The sequence below is a fragment of the Brienomyrus brachyistius genome, chromosome 5 (genome assembly GCF_023856365.1).
Source record: "Brienomyrus brachyistius isolate T26 chromosome 5, BBRACH_0.4, whole genome shotgun sequence".
Taxonomy (NCBI): domain Eukaryota; kingdom Metazoa; phylum Chordata; class Actinopteri; order Osteoglossiformes; family Mormyridae; genus Brienomyrus; species Brienomyrus brachyistius.
In genome coordinates, this window is record NC_064537.1 from 33,116,305 (window position 1) to 33,141,972 (window position 25,668).

Below are 25,668 nucleotides of genomic sequence, written 5' to 3' on the forward strand. Positions count from 1 at the left end.
CTGCCTACCTGTAGAATACAGAAAAAGGTTAACTAATCACCAAGCCACCGGATCACTTAATAAGACGCAAATATATTCGTAAAATAAACAAACATAGCTGTGGATTGCTTTCTGGCTGCTTAACGGGAAACTCCTTCCATTCGTCTTAGGGAGTCAGTGAAACAGACTGGAACATGTGACCTTTTTCTACAGATACGGTTTGTAAGGAGGGCTTTGAGAGCGGAATACCCAGAGTCATTCATCATGATCAGCTGGGGAGTCAGCCTGGTGTCTCAAAGAGCTCAGCCAGCACCAATGCTACAGCCAGGCAGCTAAGGTACCAGCACAGAACATCCAGGCGGGTTGGAAGGTACATGAACACTTACAGCCATGTCAGCATGTCGTGGCCAGTACTAGGTTCAGTAAAAAAAATATTCATATAGAGATAGGAATCAGATACTATTGTATACTGTATATATACATTTTCACCAGGGACTTAGTATGTATATGAAGAGAATAATTTATTTCTACTTCGACTGAGAAACTACTGAAAATCAGTGCTACATGCAATCTCCCCTTTACTGCTCGAGCAGAGCACAGAGGCAGCAAATGTCGAGTTAGCAAACACAGATGATGAACAATTTCTCAGGGCAGTTATAGAGTCTCCATGAGGAGCTGCTTACTGCATAATTCAGAGATACTGTTGTCTAAGACGCTACAGACATAACTTCCTATGCGCTTATGAACTGGTCCTGGTACACCTGCACTCAGCAAAGCAGAGATGAAAAGAGACACACCATACATCAGGACCATGTCTGCAAAGGCGAGGGAATACAAGGCTGAAGACACCGCTAAGACAGGCAAATTATAGCACTGCTCTTAGGGAAAGTAGGTATACTATCCGAGAATTACACTCAGAAGAGTTAATGCACTCCAGCAGTGTTAATGAACATTATTTGGCCTTTCCAAGTTTTTTTTTATATATATATATATATATATATATATATATATATATATATATATATATATATATATATATATATATATATACATACAGACACACACATACATATATACATATACATACACACACACACTCTGTTAAATTATTAACAGTCTAGTACAGAGCCAAATACATAGTTATAGTGATCAATGAGTTATTAAATAAACACAGGAGTCAGGAATCACACCCACAGGCCTGGAAGCATGAGGGCAAAGTGCTACTGCCCTGCCCCGTGGGCTGGGTGAGCAGGAATAAACCTTTGCCTTTTCGACATAAATGGTACCCAGAATGCTTGTTACAGTGAAAATAAACCCCGGAGTATGCAAATTTAAATAAATAATAAAAAAAAAAGAAAAAAAATCACCTGTTTGAATATCTGAGCGATCCAACAGAGCTTTCAGGCATTGCTCTAATGAGGTGCGGAAAAGCACACAGAGAAGGTAATTCTCTAAAGCCGGCACGCTTCCCCCATGGAAAACATCGCCTCCGGAAAAAAAAAGCCATAGAAAGCTGCTTATAGGAAGTGAAATGGCAAGTAAGAGGGAAATAAGGAGGGTATTAGAAGCAACATGACAGCCGGTGATTACAGAGGAACTCCGCCCGCCGCCGGCGCATCCCCTCCACGTTCGCTCCCATTTTAAAAGGCCATTTTCTTTCTCGCCTTAATACCACCCTGCGGGCATTTTACTTAGGATGTGCTTCATGTCGAAGTAACTCTTAAACTTCTGGAGATTCATTATTTCTGCAATCAGGTGCTGGGCATAAAACAGGGGGTGCCCGGGGAGGGGCCCTGGCTCTCCATGAAGGCAGTGGCACGGCGACCGGGCGGGATAGACGCTAAAACTAACCCAGGTCTGAACCCAGGTACAACCGTCAGTCAGGAGGCAGCCAGCGAGCGCAGCAGGGGTCTGATGCTATTAACTGAGAAATATAGAAAAAGTTACAAATTGAAAATCTACAGTTGAGCCCTTTCCTTGATGTTGAGTCCACTGTATACATCCATTAGCTCAGTGTTTCCCAACCCAGTCCTCAGGGAACACTGGACAGTCCTTGTTTTGCTCCCTCCCAGCTCCCAGCCAATCAGGAACACCGAATACCTGGTACAGGTGCGCTGGGAGCTGAAAGGAAGCAAAAACGTGGACTGTCCGGGGTTCCCCGAGGACTGGGTTGGGAAACACTGCATTAGCTACTGTAATACTCCAGTGGCCTAATGATGTCTCTTATACGGGTTCTGTTAGTGAAAAATAACACAGTTAATGTTTAAATGATGCATAACCCTTAAATACACATGGGTCCACACCAAGATTGTTGTGATGTGTGTGACAACCGTAACACTGCTTAAAAAGGCGACCAGCCTCACTGTTAAGAGAGAAAAATTTCAGCATCCATTCATCCATCCTCATAAGAGCCTGCCTTGGACAGGGCTGCGCAGCAAATTTCATCTGCAGCACGAAGAGGCCTGTTAGCTGGGAGCCCTCCGTCTGCTGCGGAGGACCCATCTTGGACATTTTCATTTTGTACAGCTGCTCTCTTTTCATTAGGCTTGACTGACCCGTTTGATTGGTTCCTCAATCCGTGTTGAGCCAGTATTAACAAACAGAACATTTTAAAGGCTTGGTGGCTCAGCACATACGACTGCTAGCCCACACCTCCAGGGGTGTGGGTTTGAATCCCACTTCTTTGGTGTCATGTGGGTCCCCTCCCACAGTCCAAAGACGTAGCTTGGTGTCTCTGATTTGCCCATAATGTATGACTGTAGATGTTTTCTGTATGACTGGCATCTCATCCAAGGTGCAGCCCAGCCTTGTGCCCCAGGGTACCCAGCGTAGAACCCAGGCAACTCTAACCAGGATGAGTGGTTTGAAGATGGATATTTAAAAAATTTTCATCCATCAAAATGTATGTAAACTACTCCCCGGACTATTCCTCCATGCCCCCTCCTGCAACATGTTTGTCCATGGTGGTGTTATTTTACAGTATTTGCTATTGATTATTATTCCTCAATTTGTACTGTATTGTATTGTGTTGTGTTGTGTTGTGTGGCTCGAAAGCATGCAAGTGAGATTCACTGTAATATGCACATATGGCAGTATAATAGCTATAACGCGGACAGAATAACCGGACAAGTCAAGATTAGCCTGGTCACGACATCAAACTGGTGCAGTGAAGCTGGAGCAGGGAATGCTGGTCTGTTCAGGGCCATGGGCCATACTGCTTCCCATTTAACCCGTCACAAAGCCCGCAACAGCCGGTGTTCCAGCTACACATAGGTGACCGGAGCAGGACAGCTCGACACGCGGGGGCCCTTTCCGAAAATGGCTCCGTCACCCCCGATCCACGTGTGAGCTGAAGCAAGCAGGTATTTATTCAGGATGTGAGGACAGACAGACACCAAGGGAACGAACCCAGCGTCACTCAAAATAGCCGAGTCTGGCCCCAGTGAGGAACAATACACAACAATCTAGCTTACATAAAGACTACCTGGCAGAGGAACCGGGCGAGCAAACAAGGCTGTGTGACCCTTTGCAGAGAAAGTCCCTAATTACCATTTGGAAAATGCTCTAAAAAGCTCATTTCCAAAGCCAATTCGTATTGTCGCTAAGAAGTACACTTCTATAATGTAAAATAACACGGCCCATCACCTACAGGAAAGTACAATGATATTTTTAAAAGCGGCACACCCTTTCAAATGCAAAAAAGGTACTTTTTTGTGGTGTCGCAGAATTAACTCGCAGTGCTGATAAACGGCGCCGGCTGTTTTGGTTTCAACTGTCTGTAATTAGCATTTTCTCCATCGATGTCTTCATGCCAGATCCAGTAAATTCCCTCTTTATGAAGACATAAAATGGGTGGCTGCTTTTCCTTAAAGCTTAGGGAAACACATTAGCGAGCAACCTTTTGTGTTCATTTAGTGCTGAGAGAAATGTAAAAAGATGCTATGTTATCTGATTTATACCAAACTAAAGGCCAAAGCAGTTACGCCAGCAGCAGAACAGAAAGAGTGTAGCTATGATATTTGAATACTGATTAAAAACACAAAGTGATCCATATCACGCCACACATATCGCGCCACACATGTACAGAGATATCAGAAACACATTTACCTTCAGCTTATCACAGCCGGCCTACTGATGCTTTATCATCCATCAATCCCTCCTTTTCATGCCTTTTCCACCCTCTAGAAGATATCCTCCTCTTTTCATTGTTACTATAATGATTCCAACTGCCTATTTGCAGTTGTAGGTCATGTGACACTGTAAACCGCAATCTCATGTACCACACCTGAGCACAGCAAGCGGGACGCTAAGGGAATGCAGAGTTCTGCAGGTCAATATGTGCTAAAAGATGCTCCTTTGAAATCTTCCTGCATGCTTCTAACAAAGGGGTAAAATAAGGCCAATTTAAGCAGGTAGCACAAAGGACGGTCCTTAAAGGCAGGTGCTACACAACCAGTCTATCCTGACAGTGCCGGCGGGTGAAACACATGGCTCTCAGTGCCCACTGCGCCATTTTCCCCAGGACAATAACCCGCTGAAAGAAAGTATATATTGAGGACAACCAGAAAATGGTATACACTCTATATACTAGCTTGATTCACTGAAAAATACTGTCAAACTCTTCATATGTCTTAAAAGCTGGCAATTATCTGCGTTCCATTAAAGAGACAGATGAGCGTCAGCAGTCGGATTTTCCAAGCAAATGTCAGACATATCAAACAGCTAAAACTAATCGTATTAGATACACGACCTGACGTCTGATCATGCCAGAGGCTTTTAGAACAGAATTAGCACAGCTGGAGTTTTGAAATCAAACATCTTTCCTAGGCGTTCAACTATTAATCGAACGAGACACAAAAGCATTAAGCGAGGAAGGTAACACGAGGGATTCCGTAAGACGGGAGGAGTAGGCGCTGGCAATCTGCCATGGAGGAGTATGTGTGATGTTGGCTGGGTGATGCCCTAACGCAAGTAATGCAGGTTGGGTGTAGATTCCGTCACTGCAAAGCGTTTATACTCCGTTATCAGTAATAGATTAGCGTCTAAAAATGTATCTCGCGAATCTAGGTGGCAGAACATGCTCTTCCAAACCCCTGAAAAAGCAAAGCAAGTATAAGCGTTCACTCCCGTGCTCCGTCACAGTGAGAGTAACAGTTTAATGGCTCACTTTGAATTTCCACGGACCAAATTAACTAACTATTTTGCAAGATACGTTGCAAGATATCGAATGAGCAGACAGGTGCTGACACAGACGATCATATAACTATCATATCACAGACATATTGCCTTGTGATTACAGGTATAAATAAAATAATTTATGCAGCTGAATTGTAAATTGTCGGCTGCACCTGCACTTACTTGGAACTGGTATTTAAATTTAAACTTTTTCCCCCCGGGTTGTTGAAGAGGTCTTCAGTGGCCTATCAGTTTTTGTGCTCATGAATTCAAGAATGGAGAGGAATAACCATAAAATATGGGTGCAAGGATTGATTTCAGAACCTTAGAAGAGGAGAAACTCTCAGCTACGGTCCACACAACCAGTCTGGATGAAGAGCAGCTCCCCACTTCTCAGAGCAAATGGGCATTTATATCATATCTGTGAAACGAGTCATGTTCTAAATAAATGTTTATGGATTTCAATAGCAGTTTCCTTTACCACAACTCAGCATAGAAGACCTATTTTTAAAGTGTTTTTATGTGTTTAAAAAATGTTGTCTTAAAATGCTAAATACAGAAATGAAAAATTAATTTCCATCAGGTTTTTTTTTGTTAAGTAACAATGTTGTTAGAATGATTAAATGCTGGTGTAAAAAATAAGAATATATAAAAAAAAATCAGAAGTTATATTTGCATTTCAGGCTTGTGATTGTAAAGTGTGAGTACTACAGTATAGTCATACGTACACCAAGTAAATTAACAATGGCAATAACTACAACAATTAATGCCTGAAATGACCCCAACGCTGAAAGTGCTCTGAGCGCCTGAGTGATCTGCCTTTTATTAAGAGCTGGGATAGAGATGTGCACTTGGTTTCAAATGTTCTAAATTTAAGGCAACACCTTAAAAATTATACAGAACGTCTGTGAAGATTCCCCAGTTTCACTGGTTTGTGTGCAAGGCAGGAAAAATCTTCTCGCAATTGAAATATAACCACCACCTTCACATAAGGATTTGGCCTCTGAAAGTTCCTGGGACATTCTGAAGATCATTTCTAGATGAATCACTGGGTAGCCAGTAGCAAAAGCTAGATCATGCTCTTAAAGACACACTAGAAGATGGAAACCATGGACATCAAATGTAAAAACGAAAAACCTTCCAGAGAACATTATGCAATCACAAGCTAATCACATGCTAAACACATGCTATATGAGGGCATAACAAGGTGAAGAGTTTCAATGAAATGTTATCATATGCTCAACTGACCAAAGATGGTTAAAAGATGTGATATTGTGCATCAGTAGGACCTTCACTACCATTCAACAGTTTGAGGTCACTTAGAAATTTCCTTGCAGTACACAGCATTGTACAAGATCTTCAGTTTCCTGGCAATTTTCCTCACAGGGAATAGCCTTCATTTCTCAGAACAAGAATAGACTGATGAGTTTCTGAAGAAAGTTCTTTGTTTTTGACCATTTAGAGCTTCAAACCCACAATTGCTGATGCTTCAGATGCTCAGCTAGTCCAAAGAAGGTGAGTTTTATTGCTTCTTTAATCAGCACAACAATTTCCATCTGTGCTAACATAATTGCAAAAGGGTTTCTCTAATTAACAACTAACCTTTTAAAATGATAAACTAGCATTCGCAAACAACACTGGAACACAACACTAATTGTTACTGATAATGGGCCTCTGTACTCGTGTAGATATTCCAATAAAAAACAGCTAGAAGTTTTTTACAACATTAATAATGTCTACACAGTATTACTGATCAATCTGATGTTATTTTAATGGACAAAAAAGCAAGTACATTTCTAAGTGACCTGGTGAATTGTAGGGTACATCCCCATTTTGTAAATCTGCTGTTACTTAAAAATTGAAATCAGCATGAATACAACGAGTTTTCAAATTGAGTTGGAGTGATTTAATCATCTCTTATGTAACAAGCAAGAGGACCAACATTCCAAGTCGGTCTCACTTAGGAATCATGGAAGATTATCATACTCATTTTTGAAATACTCATATCTGGGATTCTATTGTGTCTGTGTTAGCATTATGAGGCAGTATAAGAAGAAATAGTTTGAGGAGCACTTGCAGCAGGTCAGCCATACAGCCCGGGGCGTTCCCCTGCGGTACCTTATTTCCTATGGCCTTCTTGGGGGGGAAGCTGAAGGTGTCAACTTGGGGGTATTTGGCTCGGAGGCGGCTGTGCAGGTCCCGGAACTCGGCGTATCTCCGGTACACGTTCCACTCATTATCTAGGATCCTGATGTAGACCTGAGAACAGCAAAGCAAACAAACAATCAAATTAAATAAAACCGCTGAAACGAAAATGCGTGACTCATCCGGCCAACTGAGATGCAAACCTCGCAGCACACAGATTCGGGACAAACATTTCCAGATGGCAAACAGATGGAGATCTATCAAATTAATTGTTTCTTTAAGTAATGCAATGCCTATGCCCAATTATGTATTCCAAACATCTACCATTCAGCGCGATTTCAAGATGCTATAAGTCAATCATTTTCTGCTTTGTCATGTCCAGATGACAGGGAGACGAGGGCACAACGTGCCTTCAGTGGGGGAGAAATGTCACAGAGCATGGAGTGGCACTGCTGCCTAACAGCCAATCAGGGGCATCAACAATCTCTTAGGGTGCTGAAAAACCATTAATAAAAAATGTAAAAAGTGCAGGTACCCCATCGTTAAAAAATAACCGTCAACTGATCTGACATTAATGATAAGCAACCTTTCACAGGTTTAAAGGCCTTGCTGAAGGACCCACAGCAATTACATCACTCTGCAGGCCAGTGGACGGAAAGACAGCTTCGATTCAGGGTTGTACTGCCTTTTGAAAACCATTTTTATAGGGCCTATAATTACCCAGAGGACAACGAGCCATAAACCCTTGGAGGAGCGTTATGTGTGAATGTACTTTTAAAAGAAATAGAGAGGGGTGCCTATGAAAGCATGTTACATTGCCTAAAGTGAAAAAATGGGTCATGCTTTTCTTCAAAGTACAAAATGATTATCTACCCATTACCCGAGGGCTCAGAACCAAAGATGGCTGACCCACCTGACCCTGGATCAAGGAGGAGCCCTTCAAGGAAGGTAAGCCAGCTGAGCAGCAGATTTAAAAAGATCCACTGATAAGTGACTCGGGTGGGGAAAGCAATCAGGCTGGCCTGGTGACTGATGTCGTTACTCCTGCTGGTAGGAGAAGAATGATGGGCAGTTTGAGCTTCAGGCCACGCAGGCGTCATCTGCTTGGTCTCTGAGGTCACTAAAGGACTTCTGACTTGCATTAGCGCTGTGTAGCGATGTGCAATCTCTCCAAAATCTGCTATTCTGGCAAAACGTTTTACCGGCACAACCATGCTGGCAAATTTCACAGCCAGCCTCTAGCCCTGGTCAGGAAATTTACCAACAGCCCCCAGCCGAGTTGACAAACCTTACCATCAGGATCCCACCAACCCAGCTGGTACTAGACTTGGCTCGATATGTACTGCTTAATTCCGTCATACCGGCCAGCCATACTGTGACATTCTGACGGAATTCTAGAAGAAAATACCGCAATATACAGTATACTCCCCATACAAACCACCCCCCCCCACTCCATCTCGCTGCCTAAGGTGCAATGTCGCTTTTTGTGGGATGAACCTCCTGAGATGACCAGGGTTTCGATCACTCTTTTCATTCATACATCTATTAGACAGGAGAGCATGCAAACGCTGCTCATTAATATTAATAATAACCACAGCGACAAGCCTAATGCCCTTTTATGGGAGAGGGTGGCGCAGACATACAGGTTTACTGATGGGCACAGCAAAGATCCCTTTTGATTTAGCTCATTAGCATGACAGGCCTCTATCAAGGTGACCTGGTGAGAGACCTACGGCGGTAAAGGAACACCAGCATGAGGCTACCACTGCAGTGGCACGTCAGGAAGAGATGGGAGAGAGCATGCGCAGCCAAAAAGCTAAACAATAAATAAATAAACAAACAGCAAACCATTTGATTCAAGCTATTATGTGCTACTGTTTTCCCCGCCTAAGTGGGTATTTTAGGTGTGTCCTCCATTGCTTTGGAATGCTTTTCCATGGAACCGGTTAACAAAAAAACATCCCAGGGTTATGCCATTTTCTCTATGTTCTGTTCTCTTTGTTGCTACGGCATCCAATTAACGCTGGTCCAAAGAGAATGATTTTGCCCGTCTGCGGAAGAGAACTTCACATTTACGTTACATTTACATTGCGCTTCATCAGGAGGGCTACGATTCTACCCAAACTACCAAATTAACCTTGAAGACCAATTACGGCCCCATTGTTTATATACATAAATCACACAACCCAAACTCCAGCAGGTTGTGATGTGATACAGAGGACTGTCTAAGGACATCTGAGGGGGGAAAAAGCCAGTAACCTTACAGCATGTGATCTGCAGCCTGGGTCTCGGAACAGAAGGGAGGGGGTTATTTACAGCTTAAAGTATAATCCACGCCTCCCCCCCACATTTATGGGAAAATCTTTCAAACAACAACACACAACAAAAGGAGAAACTTTACATTTAGAATTTAGACTCCATCTATCCATCCATCCATCCATCACAGGTCCTTGAAGCGCATCTCAAGGTAGGGCTACGTTTCTGAACCGAGGAATAAAAACTGTACAACACGAGAAAAAGATGCAAACTCCACACACACGGAGTGAGGGCAGGATTGGAACCACCAGGCATAAAGGCGTGAGGTAGCTGTGTTACCCCCACCAAGCTGCCCCCTTTATGATAATAATATTAATTTAAGACAATACACTTATTTATGGAGACATGCCAGAATGTATTCTGAAAATAGTTTTGGAAACCTATTTCTTAATATTATCTATTACCTGCAAGATGCCATTATTTGAGCTTATTTACGCTACTCATTTATATTTCAGATTAACGGCGCCATTTAAATTCTGCAGCAGCTCTCCTGCAAACTTTCAATGGAATCTTACCTTCCTGCGCTGCAGCTTCGCAAAACCTTTCAAAAAAAAAAAAATCTGTTAGATTTCCCTGGAAGACGCATCTTACGTCATATCAGCTAAGGAAAGGCTACGGCAGAAAGAGCTGGAAAAACACTGCACATTTTACAGGATGTTGGAAGTTACATCAGGCATGTAGGTGTCAATGGCAGGCAGATACTAGCTGCTAAAGCGGGAGTCTCAAACTCCAGTCCTGGGGGGCCGAAGCCCTGCACAGTTTTTGGTTCACCCTCATTTAACACACCTGATTCAGCTCCTTGTGCTAATTACCACACAGCTCTTGAGCTGAATCATTTCTGGTGGAACAGGGAGAGAACTAAGCTACACAGGGCTCTGGCCCCCCAGGACTGGAGTTTGACACTCCTATGCTAGACGCGCCAAAGTAACACACAGTGATGCCTGTACCTATAAGAGTCAGCATTTTTGTTATGCCTTTCATAAGGAAAGGCATTTAGAAATATAATTTCTGCTCATTTAAGACATGAGAGCTAGACCTCATTTGACTGATGTCACCCGTAGGAACAGAACATGGTTCATTTCCAGTGAATGAGTAGGACATTCTTTTTTTCTTTCTTTGATTAGCTTATGCCTGCCAACAGCAGATGTGGAAAATTCAGGTCCAGAAAGTACAAATCCAAGGTTTTGTTTCAACCAGTTGAATTATGAAGTATAAAGAGTCACAGAGTACTCAACCGGTTGGTTGAAAAAAAACCTTGGTCTGGATTTGTACTTTCTGGAGTCGAACTTCCTACCTCTGGCCAATAGTTCCATGTAACCTAGAGTAGTGGTTTCAAGCCTCCAACTCCCCTGTGAGGGAACCAGCCTTAGTGGATATTATGAGGACTATTCAGCATCAGAATGACCAATACCATGGGTCTAGAACAGTGGGGAAGAAATATGCGAATCACTGAAACTCCAGGCTAAAGCTAAGACTATAATTTCATTTTGGACTTCATTCCCCACAGCTCATAGAGGCCCATTCGTTTTTTGGCAGCAACGCTAAGTGTAATAAAGCTTCTCTTTCATATTCCCTCAGGGACTTTCACAGCCCGGAGGACAAGATGCTACATCTCTGTTATTGATCCAAATGGTCGCAGCACTTTAATAATCCAGTCAACACGAGGCTTTGCCAATTTACATTCCAAAGTAACCCATTTAGTGTCAGAAGCCAGCGTGCAATTGCACAAGCGGTCTGAAGATGGATGGATGGATGGAACAGTATAATGGATAATAAATGTGGTTAGGTTTAAAAGAAAAATAGTGGAAAGTCGAAAATTAGATATAAAACACTGAGAAGATTAATAATAATAATCATCATCATCATCATCATCATCATCAGTTTATCCATCCATCCATCCATCCATCCATCCTGAATACCCGCTTGTCCCAAGCAGGGTCGCAAGGGTCCTAGGATGAGGCACCAGTCCATTGAAGTGCAAAGAAAGAAAGAATGAATGAAGAAAGAATATAAATAAATAATAATAGTAATAACAACTAAACTGGGCACAAGCGCTCTCCCCCAGACGGAACGGTAATAAAGAGGCTCGTCGCCCCCAGCTGTCCCAGCTCCCCACCCACTCTTCTCTAATTTCACGCTCCGATCTTAAGGCTCGCTCTGTAATGCACTGCGCGCCTTTGAAGATCAGGTTAACTTCACTTTACTTCACTTCATTTCTGAACCACTGCCATGTCAATTACAAGCTTGTTAATGAATACTGTCTCATTCCGTCCTTTAATATGCATGCGACACAGCTGCTGTCTCCTCAGTCTGTACGGGAAGCAGGTAATGACGACGCGCTGCCATCATCGGACGGACAATAACAAGTCCGGACCGGCATCTTCAACGCAGACACACCCCGGACTGGAAAGATGAGAAGGGGCGTTATTTGAGGAACGCCCATTACCCAAATTAGCTGGGTAGACTTAAGAAAGGGTACATTCCTTCAGAATGCGAAATACGAAAAAATGTTAAAAGCTCACATGCGCTTCTACCTCCCACCGAGTCTTCGGCAAGCTCCCGTCCCTCTGTCCCGGAGCAGATGGCCCGGTCAGGGGGATATGGGGGGAGGGGGTGTGCGTGTGACACCAGGCATGCAACACACCAAGGCGGAAACACCACACGGTGCCCTGAGGAGCAGCAATGGTCTGTCACATGCTCTCGGCACAGGGAGGGCGTCATGCTGCCCTCCTGCCAAACAGCGGCCTCTCGGGGTCAGAACATTTTTCTTTAATCATATACATGCAAATTAACCACTTTGTGTAAATAAAAACCAGCCTGCATTCCCGATTTTCACGATACTCCATGGGCGTATATGTATGTTTGTATACACCGACACATACAGACACACATATGTGGGAATGAGAAAGCGAAGCCGGATCTGAAGGATCTAATTGCACGTGTCAGTAAAAGCTGCCATCCCCGGACCTCCCAAGGGCTGAAGCAAACCTTCACCTTCTCATTAACAAACCCAGCTGTCCTGGAGCTCAGGCCTGCATCTTTCCACAGTCATTTCAATCTATCTGCCGGGATTCTACGACTCTGCAATGATGCTCAGTATTAGAAATGCTCATTAAACACTTAGAAAAAGACACCCTGTCGGCCTGGAAGAACGAGACGGGATAAAAATACATCATCATAAAGCCCCCTTTCTGTGCCGGGAGGGGGCATAGTGACTCCTTTCAGTCACCGGAATTTGACAGAGGGTCCTGCACGTGTCAATTAACAGCTCTAGTTGATTGCAGACCCCTGGCTGCGATAAAAGCTTCAGTCTAACCCCTTCTGTCTGAGGGAGGAAGCCAGCAGAGAGACATCTTCTGCACCTCCCAACAGGAAGCATCTAATCAGCTTCCCTCTTTAAGGTCCTTCAGGGTCGGCTGCCAGGCTGCAATCGAAGATGACAGGGGCTGTGCCATGTCAGCAGCTCTGGGCTACAAAACGTCTGCGCTTACCTACATCATTTAAATAATAATAAAAAATAAAATTAAATTAAAGGTTCATATGTTCAGACAGGCATTTGGCTAGGTTGTGTATAATTGTGACTTTATTATGGCAACTTGAATGTTTGCTATGTGGGTTGTGCTTTATTGTATCATATCGTTTTACTCAAGTCATGTTTATTTATAGAGCACTTTTAAAACAACAGGAGTTGAACTCTAAGTGCTGTACAACCCACATGGCAAATAACACAATAAGGCAGAACTACATAAAAGTAAGAATTCAAATGAATAATTGAAACAAATCAATAAACAATAGAGGGCAATGTTTTTTAAATAAACAGATAAAAAGAGACCAAACAACTAACAACTCTCAAACCGAATTAAAGGCTAAGGAGTAAAAGTATCTTAAGACTGGATTTAAAAACAGGCTGTGAAGGGGCCACCCTAACGTTTAAGGCCCAGTGTCCTCTTACAATTTAGTTTTATCGTCTTGCATCGTATTGTCTTTTCATATAGATTTATACTATACATTTATCAAATTGTGTTGCCATGTTGTTTTGCTGTCATACTGGTTTTAAAATTGTACAGCACTTAGTGACTCTAAGAAAGGTACTATATAAAAAAAATTTTCCTGCATCCACATATCTCACTATTCCTAACTATTAAATGCAATTCTCCCACTCCTTGTTTAGCGATTACTTCAGTTACCAACTATTTGCTAATTTGACTTCATAAAAAACACATTTTCTGTCCAATATACGTGTTTAAGATCTCATTTTGTACACCTGACAAAAAGGCAAACTGGACTGAGGGAGATCATTGAAGTAGAACATACAAAAAAATATTTTAAAAATGTAGACAGGAAGAATAAAAGAAATTTGGTATGTAAAGTCGTAAGCACAGTTGCAGTCGTGCCTAAGCTACTGTGATTTTCACTTGGGGACCATTTTGCGTAATAACCTTATCGCTGGAACAGAACTCAGTCGCTAAATGAGGAGTGGCTGTATCGGCAGTTTTAACCTTTTATTACATCAATTGAATTTTATATAGGCAAAATTAGTCTACAGATGTGATTTTACACACGTCATCTACGGACATCCAGTGACAATGCAGAATGAATTGAACATGAAGTTCTGGATTGTAGCATTTAAGCAGAAATTATACCAGTGTGTTTACATTCTGCTGTTGGAAAATTCAGTGCGAGACCATCTCCATTTCAGCTACATCTTGTCTTTTTTCAAGGCTGTGGATGTTGAGATGTCCAACAACCAATAATACAGAGAAATATCATTTCATCTTCAACGATGAACAAATGTTGCTCTTCTACCCTAAGACACAGGACAGCACGAGGCGGGGGGATTTATCGTGATCGATACTTACTGCCGAGAACATCGGCGACGTTCCAGAAGAAACCCTCTTGCAATCGAATACGCAGGACAACTGTCAAAGCCAGCTGTTTGTGGGCGAATTCTCAGCCCGCAAACCCTATGCCATCCTGTCTTTGACAGGGCCTGCTGGTGTCACACGGAGAGAGGGGAACAGTGCCTACACCAGCATCCTTCTCGTGGCAAGAACTCAAAGACACGTGTGTCCAAACTGAACGGAAATGCCCACACACATATCCAATAATGACATAGTGACATCACCCACACTGACACCAACCTCACTAAGATCCTTTGGTAGTCTCACTCAGAAGTTATGTTTCACCGTATCCCTTGGGGAGGCATGTGGGTTCGAGAGTTAGAACTCTGCACCTGCGATCAGGTCACCGGTTCAAGTCCTGTGGTCGTGAGAGTGATTTCACCATTGCACACTTGAGCAAGGCACTTAACTGGTTTACGGACTGGATGACGCTGCTCTCTCAATTGCATATATATTTGGATAAAGGGGTCTGTTAAATAAATGTAAATCGAAACAACTCTAGCACTAAATTTCAGGTGCATAACCGGTCATTTTTGAGTAGCTGCTTTGAAAAACATATGATAGGATAAACTCTTCTGCCAGGAAGAACAGAACCAGGCCTCACAAAACAGGAAAGCAGAGGAGCAGGGAGGCACAGTCTTATTACGGTAAAGTAACTACTGTTTCCGAGACTCTGATCTGTCAGTGAGCCTCAGCCAACCCCACAGAGATGGCACTTAAGATGCTAGACCAGATGGCCAGCACACAGTAACCCGAGGACGGGGCTTTCTGAGATGTTTCTACTGCAGTGTGAGGCTGGCTGATGCAACTAACCATCCGCTTTATGAGGATGACTGGATACGAAAAATACTCCCCAAAGGACCACAAGGAATGACGACTCTGTTGGTGAAACTAGCAACGCTCCAGGTCCCCAGAGGCAACCTGCTGTAAAGACCACCGTGATTAAGACGGAGTTCAGCAGAGCGCAGTGGAGTACACCAATGGTTCTGAGAAGCAGGCATTAAGAAGAACCTCCAATGCACTGTGTCTGCTCGGGGCTGACATAATAAGGGAGAGCCGAGTCTGGGGAACAGCAGGCTACTCCCTGTCACTGTTTCAGTTGCGAGCTGCTTTTAACTCCTCTTTCTGCCATCACTACTAATCTGACATACAGCGTTGGACAATGAAACTGAAACACTGGCCAAAAAAGTTTCACACCTATGTACGTGCAGCCTGCTGGCCAGTCTTTACTGATTGGACATTTCATCAGTAAGAACAGAGCGGCAATACCACAGCTATAAATAAAATATTGCAAACCACACAAAATAATGGGAGACATATCAGAGTATGAAAGAGGACAAATTGTTGAAGCCTGTCTCACTGGCGCATCTGTGACCAGGACTGCAAGTCTTTACGGTGGCATGACCGACATTTCCCTGAAGACCGCGGCTCTCTGTGCACCACAAAGGACAGACCACATCCTGAAGGAGTAACTGTGGATGTGAGAGGAAGCTGTCTGAAAGCGATGTCCCGGCACTAACCCGGATTTATACAAAAAAACATAAAACCACAGCAGTCCAACTCAGTGCAGAATTAAATGTGCACCTTGACTCTTATGTTTCCACCAAAACTGTTCATTAGGAGCTCCACAGGGTCAGCATTCATGGTCAGGCTGCTATGGCCAAACCTTAGGTCACTCGTACCAACAGCAAACGTCAGTCTCAGTGGTGCTATAAGTGCAAATCTTGGGCTGTGGATAATGTGAAACATGCATTGTTCTCTGATGAGTCCACCTTCACTGTCCTTCCCACATGCGGGAGGGTTACAGTGTGGAGAAGCCCCAAAGAGGCTGACCACCTGGACTGTTACGTACCCAGACTGCAACACAGGGGTGGGTCAGTGATGGTTTGGGCTGCAGTATCATGGCATTCCCAAGGCTCACTACTTGTTCTAGATGGGCACGTCGCTGCCAAAGACTATCGAATCATTCTGGAGGACCATGTTCATCCAGTGGTTCAAACATTGTATTCTGAAAGTGGTGCCGTGTATCAGGATAATAATGCAGCAATACACACAGCAAGACTGGTGACAGAGTAGCTTGATGAACATGAAAGTGAAGTTGAACATCTCACATAGCGTGTACCGTCATCAGATCGGAATATTACTGAATCACCAGTATCATGTAGTAACCTGGTCACTGTTCTGCAAGAGGCATCGCTCAGCATTGCTCGAGCCACAGTGCAGGACCAGTATCTGTCATTCCCAAGACGAACTCATGTTGTATTGGCCGTAAAAGGAGGCCTTAAACCATACTAACAAATTATTGTGGTCTAAAAGAAAGTGTTTTAGTTACATTGTACAACCCCTGAAAGTGGTGAAGAGGAAGACATTTCCAAAGAGTGCAGTACCATGCGGAGGAGATGATCTGCTGCAAGAGACCTCAGAAGGCAGAGAAGCAGGTGCCTATGCATGCAGAGAGCAAAGTGAGATAAGACCTGGAGATCCTCAGGCACGATGTGGAGAGTTGAGTGTGACTCAGTAGGTTGGGACGCGCTCTGCGATCAGAAGGTCACTAGTTCAAATTGCAAACTCAGCAGAGCATTTTCACCATTAGGCCCTTGAGCGAGACCCTTAATCCCCAGTTCCAAGGACTGGCCCACCCAGCCATCCTAAATAATGTACATCATTTTGGATGAAAACATTTGCTAAATAAAGAAAAATGCTAATGAAAATTTGAATTTCGCAAAACAAAAAAACAGATAAACATTCACATCAATTGCTACATCACCAAGCATTTTTTCTAAAACATTCACACATATTTAAGGAATTACAATCAAAATGTTTTTTTCCAACATTTGACAGTTTCATAAACACTCAAAGGAAACTACACACATCTCAAAAAGAAAGTGACTCATGTGTTTTCAGAAAAATTTCACTGTCTTACATCATGAAGATATTTGTTTTCTGATTCACATTACAAGTCTAAGCAAAGTCTATCATATACAGTCATTCATTTCTTCATCTCCATGTCAGTCTGAGCACACATACATGACACCATCCAACAAATTTTCAGGAACAACATTCAGATACTGTCACACATTGCCAGTATTTGTATATATTTTTGAGTTCAGATGTGCAGTTTCACCAACAACCCACAGTCAATGTCATGAATAATAGGATTATTTTAAAATTTCCATCCATCCATCCATCTAACATTTACCCAGAACAGGGTACTTGGATCTTTAACTTTCTGTTCTGTATAAAATTAACCAAAAGAGTCAATAATGACACCTGCTTACATAGGGGTAGATCTGAATGCCAAATGCATATTTTAGTTGCTTACTTTTGTGTAAAGTTTATTTCAGGTAGAGTAATTTAACACTAAAACTACCAAGGCTCACTGCATCCTAATCACTCTCTGTCTTAAAGATTATCTCTGTTATAATTAAGCATTAGGCCACAGTGGGTTACAGTGTCACACGCTACTGAGAAACATTTCAGCTGCTTCCGCACACGATGCAGACGGCGTGCAAGGTTAGCATCCCGCACTGGGGGGCTTGCTGAGAACAGGTAGCTCTGTGAAGGATGACAGGCCAACTTAATTTAGCAGAAAGAAAGTCAATGTATGGGCAAGCATTTCAGGGAGAGCAAATTCCCCAGTCTTAGGTCTGAGTAGGTGACCTAATGAATTGTGTAAGTCTGCATACGCTCAGGCAGTGGTGCAAGACAGCAAGGTGATTATTAAGTGAGCCGAAGCAGGGTCTTCATTACAGGGAGTGACAGACACACCACTGGAAGAACAACAAGGAAGGCAACATAAGACACTTAAACGAGAAACAAATCAAGAAAAGGTATCGTTAAGGTTCATACCCACTGGTCTGAACTCGACATCTGAGTAGCTAAAAATATGAACGTCTCCAGTCCACCTTAAGAATGATTTGTGTGAAGTTTTTCAAGGAATATCTGTCCCTGATCTGTAAGGTTTCACAGAACCTGTTCTCTAGTACAAATGAACAGCAGCCCTAATCGTTGCTCTTTGATAAATATGAAACACTGTAATATTGCAATATGAAGAGCACAATCAGAAATCTTAGCCCACAATTTTCTAGCCAATATGGCTGTTGTAAGTTTACGGCAGTATTGTTATACCATGTAGTCAAACTTCAAGAAATACTAACACATAGCTTATCCATCCTCCAAAAGCTACTCGCTGTACCAAAGCAGGTCAGAGTATGTTATCGCACAGCCGTCATTCAGCACTTTTTACAGGCAAAGCCACGATTCTGCAGATGCCGCAGCTTCAAGCTTACTTAAGGATCGTCATGGACAGCCGCTCCGAAAAGGCTGCTCAGTATCAGGACGAAAACAGTCATCATCATCCTGCGAGATCGAAACAGACGCAATGCCAAATGCACTTCCGGGAAGTTTAACACCCAGCACACAAATAGCTAGGCTTCCAGATGCGCTCCTCAAATTATATAGTCAACACGGGAATCTCCTAAATCCCAGTATGCAGACTGAAAGGGATCTGCATCATCCCTCCATCAGCATATGGCAGTTTATCCTGGTTACCGTGGCCACTGATATCTTTATAGCCATGCATTTTCACCCCTCGGCTCATGTTGGTTGCCTGTTTCTGGGGAAACTCAGTGTAACTGGAGCGTCTTAGGGTTACGGGGAATGTTTGGGGAGCCACAATCTGCTGACAAGCAAGAAGCTCTGTCACTGACCTGTGAGCAGCACGGTACCAGAGCACAGCATAGTAACAGGGGGAGCAGCAGACGGTGGCTCCCAAGGGCTCGACACGAGTGACATCATGACTACTCATGTTCCCCCCCCAGCCAGGAAGACGGCTGCAGAGGAGGGACATTCAGCAGGGGGCGTGTTTGGCATTGCAACAGCACACACTGTCATGCAAACCCAAAAACATGCATTTACCCCAGGGTATCCCTGAGACTGTGTGAACAGGTCACAGGCTAAAGAAAAATTAAAAACACATGCAGGAAGCTATAATTAAAATGACTTACTATAGACTATCCTACTGCAGATATATACACCTAATGGTTTGTTAGCAAGATGGTGAAACTCAGATGTAAATTCTCCATTGAATTCCAGAATATACTCCCATATTTAACCATGAAGAAGAAGGACATGACATCGCTGACATCCTTTGCATGTGACACATTCATGGGTATTCAGCTGAGAACATCCACCCTGTCTTGAGGACTGAAGGAAGGGCAGGTGCTAAAATCATACCTTTACGGGGAGTCACACTGAGAGATGCATGTCTGCTGGAGTGGAGGACAGTGAAGGTGACAGGTACCTTAAATGCAACCCAGAAACACTCCCATACTCCTCGTGAGCTAGAAACCTAGGCAAGACTGAAGCCCACGTTCAGCCTCTCCATACCACCATGGCACAAATGCCATCGTCACATCACCGGGGCAGCAGACCATCCTGAATCAAGGATTTAATGATGGCAACATGAAGCGGTGCAGACTGTCCTGTCATAGAAGCTTCATAAAGGCCAGAGGCAAAGAGGCAGATAATTGCAGGATTTAGATGTTCCATTGATGCTTTGGCACAATGAGTAAAACCAAAACGTCTTCTCAGACTGCGTAACATACACAGCGCCTGACCAACTTCATCAATGCATTTTTATTGTTATGAATAATTAACACCAATCCCGATCAAGTTCTAAACGGACTCATTACCATATTCTGCAACGTGTCCGACGGATGCGTGTCGAGTCCTTGGACGTGCAGCGCATTACGGCACAGCACTGCACTGTGCTGCTCACGGGCTGTCTGACCCCCCCCCTTCATTCATCCCCCCCACAAGGCCCGCTTTTATACAAGTGCTCCCTGGAAACCCTGCACCTAAAGTTAAGGCATGTCCACGAGGACACAAAAGAATGGCCTGACAGAGAAAAAACCACATATGGATCACCGTAACAAGATAAGAGCAGCTACAAAACCTGGAGATATCTGGCTGCTATTAACATAACGAGCAAAAATCAGCCGAATAATATGGAACAAAAGAAACTTTAATATAATCCGAGATCGAAGTGCAAGAATTCAAAGACGGTATGAAGGTATGAAGTCCAACTATAAGCTGCAGTAAAATGCAAGGTGGTAAACTCCACCATAATAAAGTTGTGAAACAAATAAGATATAAAAGTAACAATATAATAAATATGTAACAAATAAGGAACAGTAAAGAAAGAAAAAGAAAAAAAAACAGATGTAGAACACAGCTCCGAAAGAGTGCATGGTGCATGAGTAAGAAGCGAAGGTCAAATTATGACCGTCAATTAGATGTTAAGAAATCTGACGGCTTGAGGGTAGAAGCTCCTTCTGAGCCTCTCATTTCTCAGAGAGAGAACAGAAATATTTTCCGACAACAATTGGTTCACCAGCTAAACCAGTCCTTAACCGGAATATCAAATGAGCCCTTTCCTAGGGAGTCTTGTCCATCCATCTATTTAAGACTGAAACAGCCAGTAAATGAACCATGTAGCTCACACGTGCTGACGCCACGCAGCGACCTCTTTGTTCAGCACCCACCAACGAAGCAGTGATATCGATTCACGGTGCTTCACGACGGCGACACTTAAGCACAGCCACTCGGCATGGCAACTCTTGGCACTGAAACACTGCAATGCCAACGTCAACGTCAACAGGACGAGCAAAGAAAGGGAGAAACTGGGGGCTTGTGGGTGATCTGCCTTTCAGTCAGGGAATAGCGGGGATTGTCGTATAGTCATTTCTGCAGAAATCATTTACCCACGAAATTGAGCATCGAAACATTCATGCAGCACAAACATTTTTGTACTTCTCTGGGGGAGATTTATTTTGAAAAAAACATCAATTTGCTGCTTGCTTCTAACAGACAATTTCCGACCATAAATATTTTACCTGGTAGCCAGTATGACAGGATGTCAGGCCCGATCAGTGTGTATCCACTTCCTCTATTATGTTTTAGCCTGAGAAATGCTAAAATGCATGCACAGCGGTATTTTAAAAGGCTACTTTACGAAATGAGGAGGAACACTTAAAAAGGGACTAGAAAGAAAAATAAAAAAGTCAATATAAAAGATAAAGAATAACACTTTAACTGTACATTCATAATGCATTAATGGAACATTCATAAGCAGTACGCAAGTATACCTTAACATCCTAACATAACTTAACAGCTGTAATATAAGAGCAAGTTGTGGGAGGCGTAAAGACAATTTCCCTATGGAGATCAATAAAGTATTGATTATTATTATTAATAATAAGTATTACATGACTAATGTTTGTTATCATAAATTGTTATTAACATGTAATAAAGCTGCAAGGCTATGTTAGAATTCTATGGTTAAGGTATGTTAATGTATGCTGCTTATGAATGTTCTATAAATGCATTATGAAGCTGCACTGAATGTTCTATGAATGTGTTAAATAAAATCCCGATAAATCCTTTATTCGGCATTTGCACAAGTATAAATACAGGTACATTGGAATACTTCTTTGACTACCCCCATCTGGCTCTCCATAGCCTGGGGGTCGCAGCGCAGGAACAGCCCTTGTTCTGCACCCCTGGGGCTGCGGGGCCTTGCTCAAGGGCCCACACACATAACTTCTCCGAAGGCTGGGGCTTGAACTGGCGCTCTAATGATTAGGAGCACAAAGACTTCAATCACTGAGCCCCTCACTGCCTCCGTTATGAAGGTGCAATTCATGTAAAGCGTCACAGATAAAGCTTTGAAATCAGCCCCCTGAATTGAGAGACTTAAGACATTGTTGTGTGTTTTTTTTTTTTTTGCAGGGCAAAACTTTAGGGTTTTCACACCCTGAATGAGAGATTGCAGCTGGCATGTGTAGTGAAAGCAATAATAAATATTCTGAAAATTCATGAGTAATAAAGTTATATAAAAAACAGGGACTGCTGATCACCCTCCATAAGAGGAGAGAGGGAATGTCTCTGGATCATGTGACCTGACGCTCCGGGCTGCACAGACCGACATAACCGCAGACAATACAATCACGCTCAATAAATAACCAGCAATTGTGCTCTTGTCCGTGTGTGATGGGAAGATGGAGAGTGACCATATAGCCATAGGCAACACAACACAGCATACATGGTCTGGGAAGGACTGGGAGACGAACAGTTACAAACCCACCACAAACAGCCTGTAACACTTCTCCTTGCAGCAAGAACACAATGTACAGACTGTGAGTAATACTCACCTGGACTTTTAATTAGAATTTTACTGAAAATGTCACGCCTATTCCAGTAACTTATTGCAGAGTTGAATCTGATTTTCTTTACCAAAATAAGATTTTGGATGTCCCATCCACAGTTAAGATAAATAAACATATTAAAAATAAAACATATTAATATTAAAAGTCTTTTAATAATCTGTACTTATGCATATTGTATAAATAGAGTGGAAATCCATTCGTGTAATATGTAAGGACTTTACATGATATCTGCGTTTGACAAGGAAACATTATTATTTTTATTATTATTATTATTATTATTATTAAAAATACATTTAAAGTCCCATAGCACAGGTCCTCCAGGGACCGGATCACGTGGTAAGTTCTGTTCATTGACATGCAGCACAGCCATTCATACAAAAAGAGTCTGAAGCACTTTCTGAAGCACAGAAAATTATATACATGTTTTTAAATGTAGCTTAGCTCTGCCTGCACCTTCAAGAAGCATCGTGTTCGATAAGATGTAACATGAAAGCAATCGAACCCTGCACTTTTACAGATAAATGGAGGTTTGATGAAAATATGTTTTCAAGACTCATTCATCCTGTGTCGGGGGGTTTAAGGGAGCAGACAGGTCTGGATGTTAATGGATGTCATCCAGACCTGAAGTGCCTTTCGGACAACGGGGGTTTGGCAGTGACCCAGGGGGCAATGCGGCGATGGTCTTACCTGGTAGACATGGTATGTGCTGGAGGAGTGTCCTCTCAGAAACACGGAGGGAATCCACACATTGATGAGCGCGCGCTGGGCACTGCAGAAGAAGATGAATCACGGCTTGGGAAGACAAGGAATTATACAACCCCAACCACCTCCCCCCTCCTCCCCCCGACCCCCACTGAATTTGTTTGGAAAAATCATCATAATCCCCAACCATCACTAAAAGCATTAATGCATGACACTTCTTGATGGACAGATTTGCAGACCGGCTACAATGAGCATATTTATATTTTCGATATTCCTAATCCATTATCCGGAAGTCATGACAGGAAGACTGCAGAAGACTGTGGAAAACGTACACTAACAGGCTAAGGCAGACCGAGGCGGGTTTTGAGAGACGCTGCTTACGTTTCAAAATCCGATAAACTGGGATCGTCGGAGGTCTGACTCAAGTCACCTGGAACCTTGGATCAAAGGATTGGGAAAGAAACGTCAGGCATCATTACAGAGTATTAGAAGTGAAGTGTCTGAAATGCCGTCACCAGAATGTGGACCACTGTGCTCTCTTATGGATAAATGAAACACACACAGACGCCACATGGGTTCAAACGAACAAAGTCACAAAACGCACCCTAATGAACAGCCATTATTCCCTCTCGCTCATTCTCCATATGTCACCTACACAGGAAGTCCCAGATACTCTTAATCCACAAAACAGCAGAATGAACCAAGACACCATCACAGACTTCCTTTGTTACTCTGATAAAGATTAATCTAGTGGGATAATGAACTTGTATCTAATCAGAAGCAAAGTCCTTTTACCTATCCACATGAATAGTTGTAATCATCATTAATATAATCAACTAGTGTAAACTCCCCTCCCAGGAGCATTCATGCTTTAGGCAAGCCAATAAAGACGTCATTGGCCCACGACAACAACAAACATGAGAATTACGCGAGTAGAAAAGGAAGTGCTTAAATACAAAGACAATATAAGAGCCCATAGAGGAGGCCCAGCGTAACACCTAAGCTTTTTAATTAGTTCACCAGCAAATCCTAAGGATAAATTTGTAAGTACAACTCAACTTTGGCACCCAATGAAAAGCCACATCCCATACTAGACTTGCAATTTGTGATGGTGAATGATGAAAGCTTAATAACATAAATTTACAGTGGTGGATAGAGTCTCCTGCACGCTTTCTAACTCAATTTAATCACATTTAATAAGAAAATGCAATTACTTTGCTTTATCACCATAACACCTTGAAGTCAAACTTAATTTAAAAATAACCGACATACATTACCCAATCTTAATTAAAGGCAATACAATCTTGCGTTTCTGAATCTATTGAGGAATCATGCCGACCCTCGTCAATACTATGCATCTACCTGGTGCGTGCATGGCATGGCCTGCTGAGCACATGCACCAAGAAAGAACATGTAGCCCTCGCTAGAAATGAGTAGGACAATGTCATAGCCTCTGACATGAGAGCAAGACTCCTACAGGATGTACCCAACCAACAGCAACCTATGTTTCAGGCAAACAGAAGCAAAAGTAAAATCATCCTTCAGTAGAAGAAGAATCCAGCAGGCTATGGGTGGATGATGCCGCACCCAGGTTATTACTTTTAAAGGTATATTTCTATGGCTCTATAGAGAGGAGACAGGGTAAAGCAAAGAAGGAGCATATAGGCAGTGTCTGGCCTGACAGGGTCGACTCACAAGGCCTCGCAGATCGATCAGCTCCTGCCGCATCTGGCTGATGAGGTGATCCTTGGCTATCAGAGACCGGTACAGCCTCTCGTTGAACTCTATAAGCTCCCCGTGCATTTCAGCCACCTGTCAGGAGAGGGAAACAGCACACTAAGCACACAAACGACCCGTCAACCCCCAACCTACTCCGCATTCCAGACGCTCTTCGTTATGCGTGCAGGCAGGCATGTCAATCGAGTACCTACCTGCATTCACTTAGGCATCAAGAGCCATTAGTGTCAACAGACTGACCATTGAGTTGCACAGAAATAAGACATCAACACAATGCAATGCCTGCATGCCAAAACAGCATCCTGATTTCGATAGGTTTTTTGCAAACAAGTCCTATGAGGTTCCTGAGTCTGCAAATAAACATGAGAGCGCAGTAATGTATCAACCCAACATAAAGGTCAATTAGCATCTCATTAATAAGCTTAAGGAAGAGGGAATTTAATGTAAAGACACTATCTTGTGCACTTTCTGTGAACACTGCCAAT

The 25,668-nt window shown here is 42.9% G+C and overlaps 1 protein-coding gene across 1 annotated transcript in view; it reads right to left on the reverse strand.

Moving 5' to 3' along the window:
* Positions 1-25,668, reverse strand: part of snx29 (sorting nexin 29) — a 105,563-nt gene that overhangs the window by 22,014 nt on the left and 57,881 nt on the right. Inside the window, exons 16-19 of the mRNA XM_049013844.1 lie at positions 25,142-25,258; positions 23,828-23,883; positions 23,432-23,513; positions 7,273-7,413 (exon numbers count right to left, since the gene is read on the reverse strand). Of these exons, the coding sequence (XP_048869801.1) occupies positions 7,273-7,413; positions 23,432-23,513; positions 23,828-23,883; positions 25,142-25,258 (396 nt within the window). The remainder of the gene's footprint in view (positions 1-7,272; positions 7,414-23,431; positions 23,514-23,827; positions 23,884-25,141; positions 25,259-25,668) is intronic.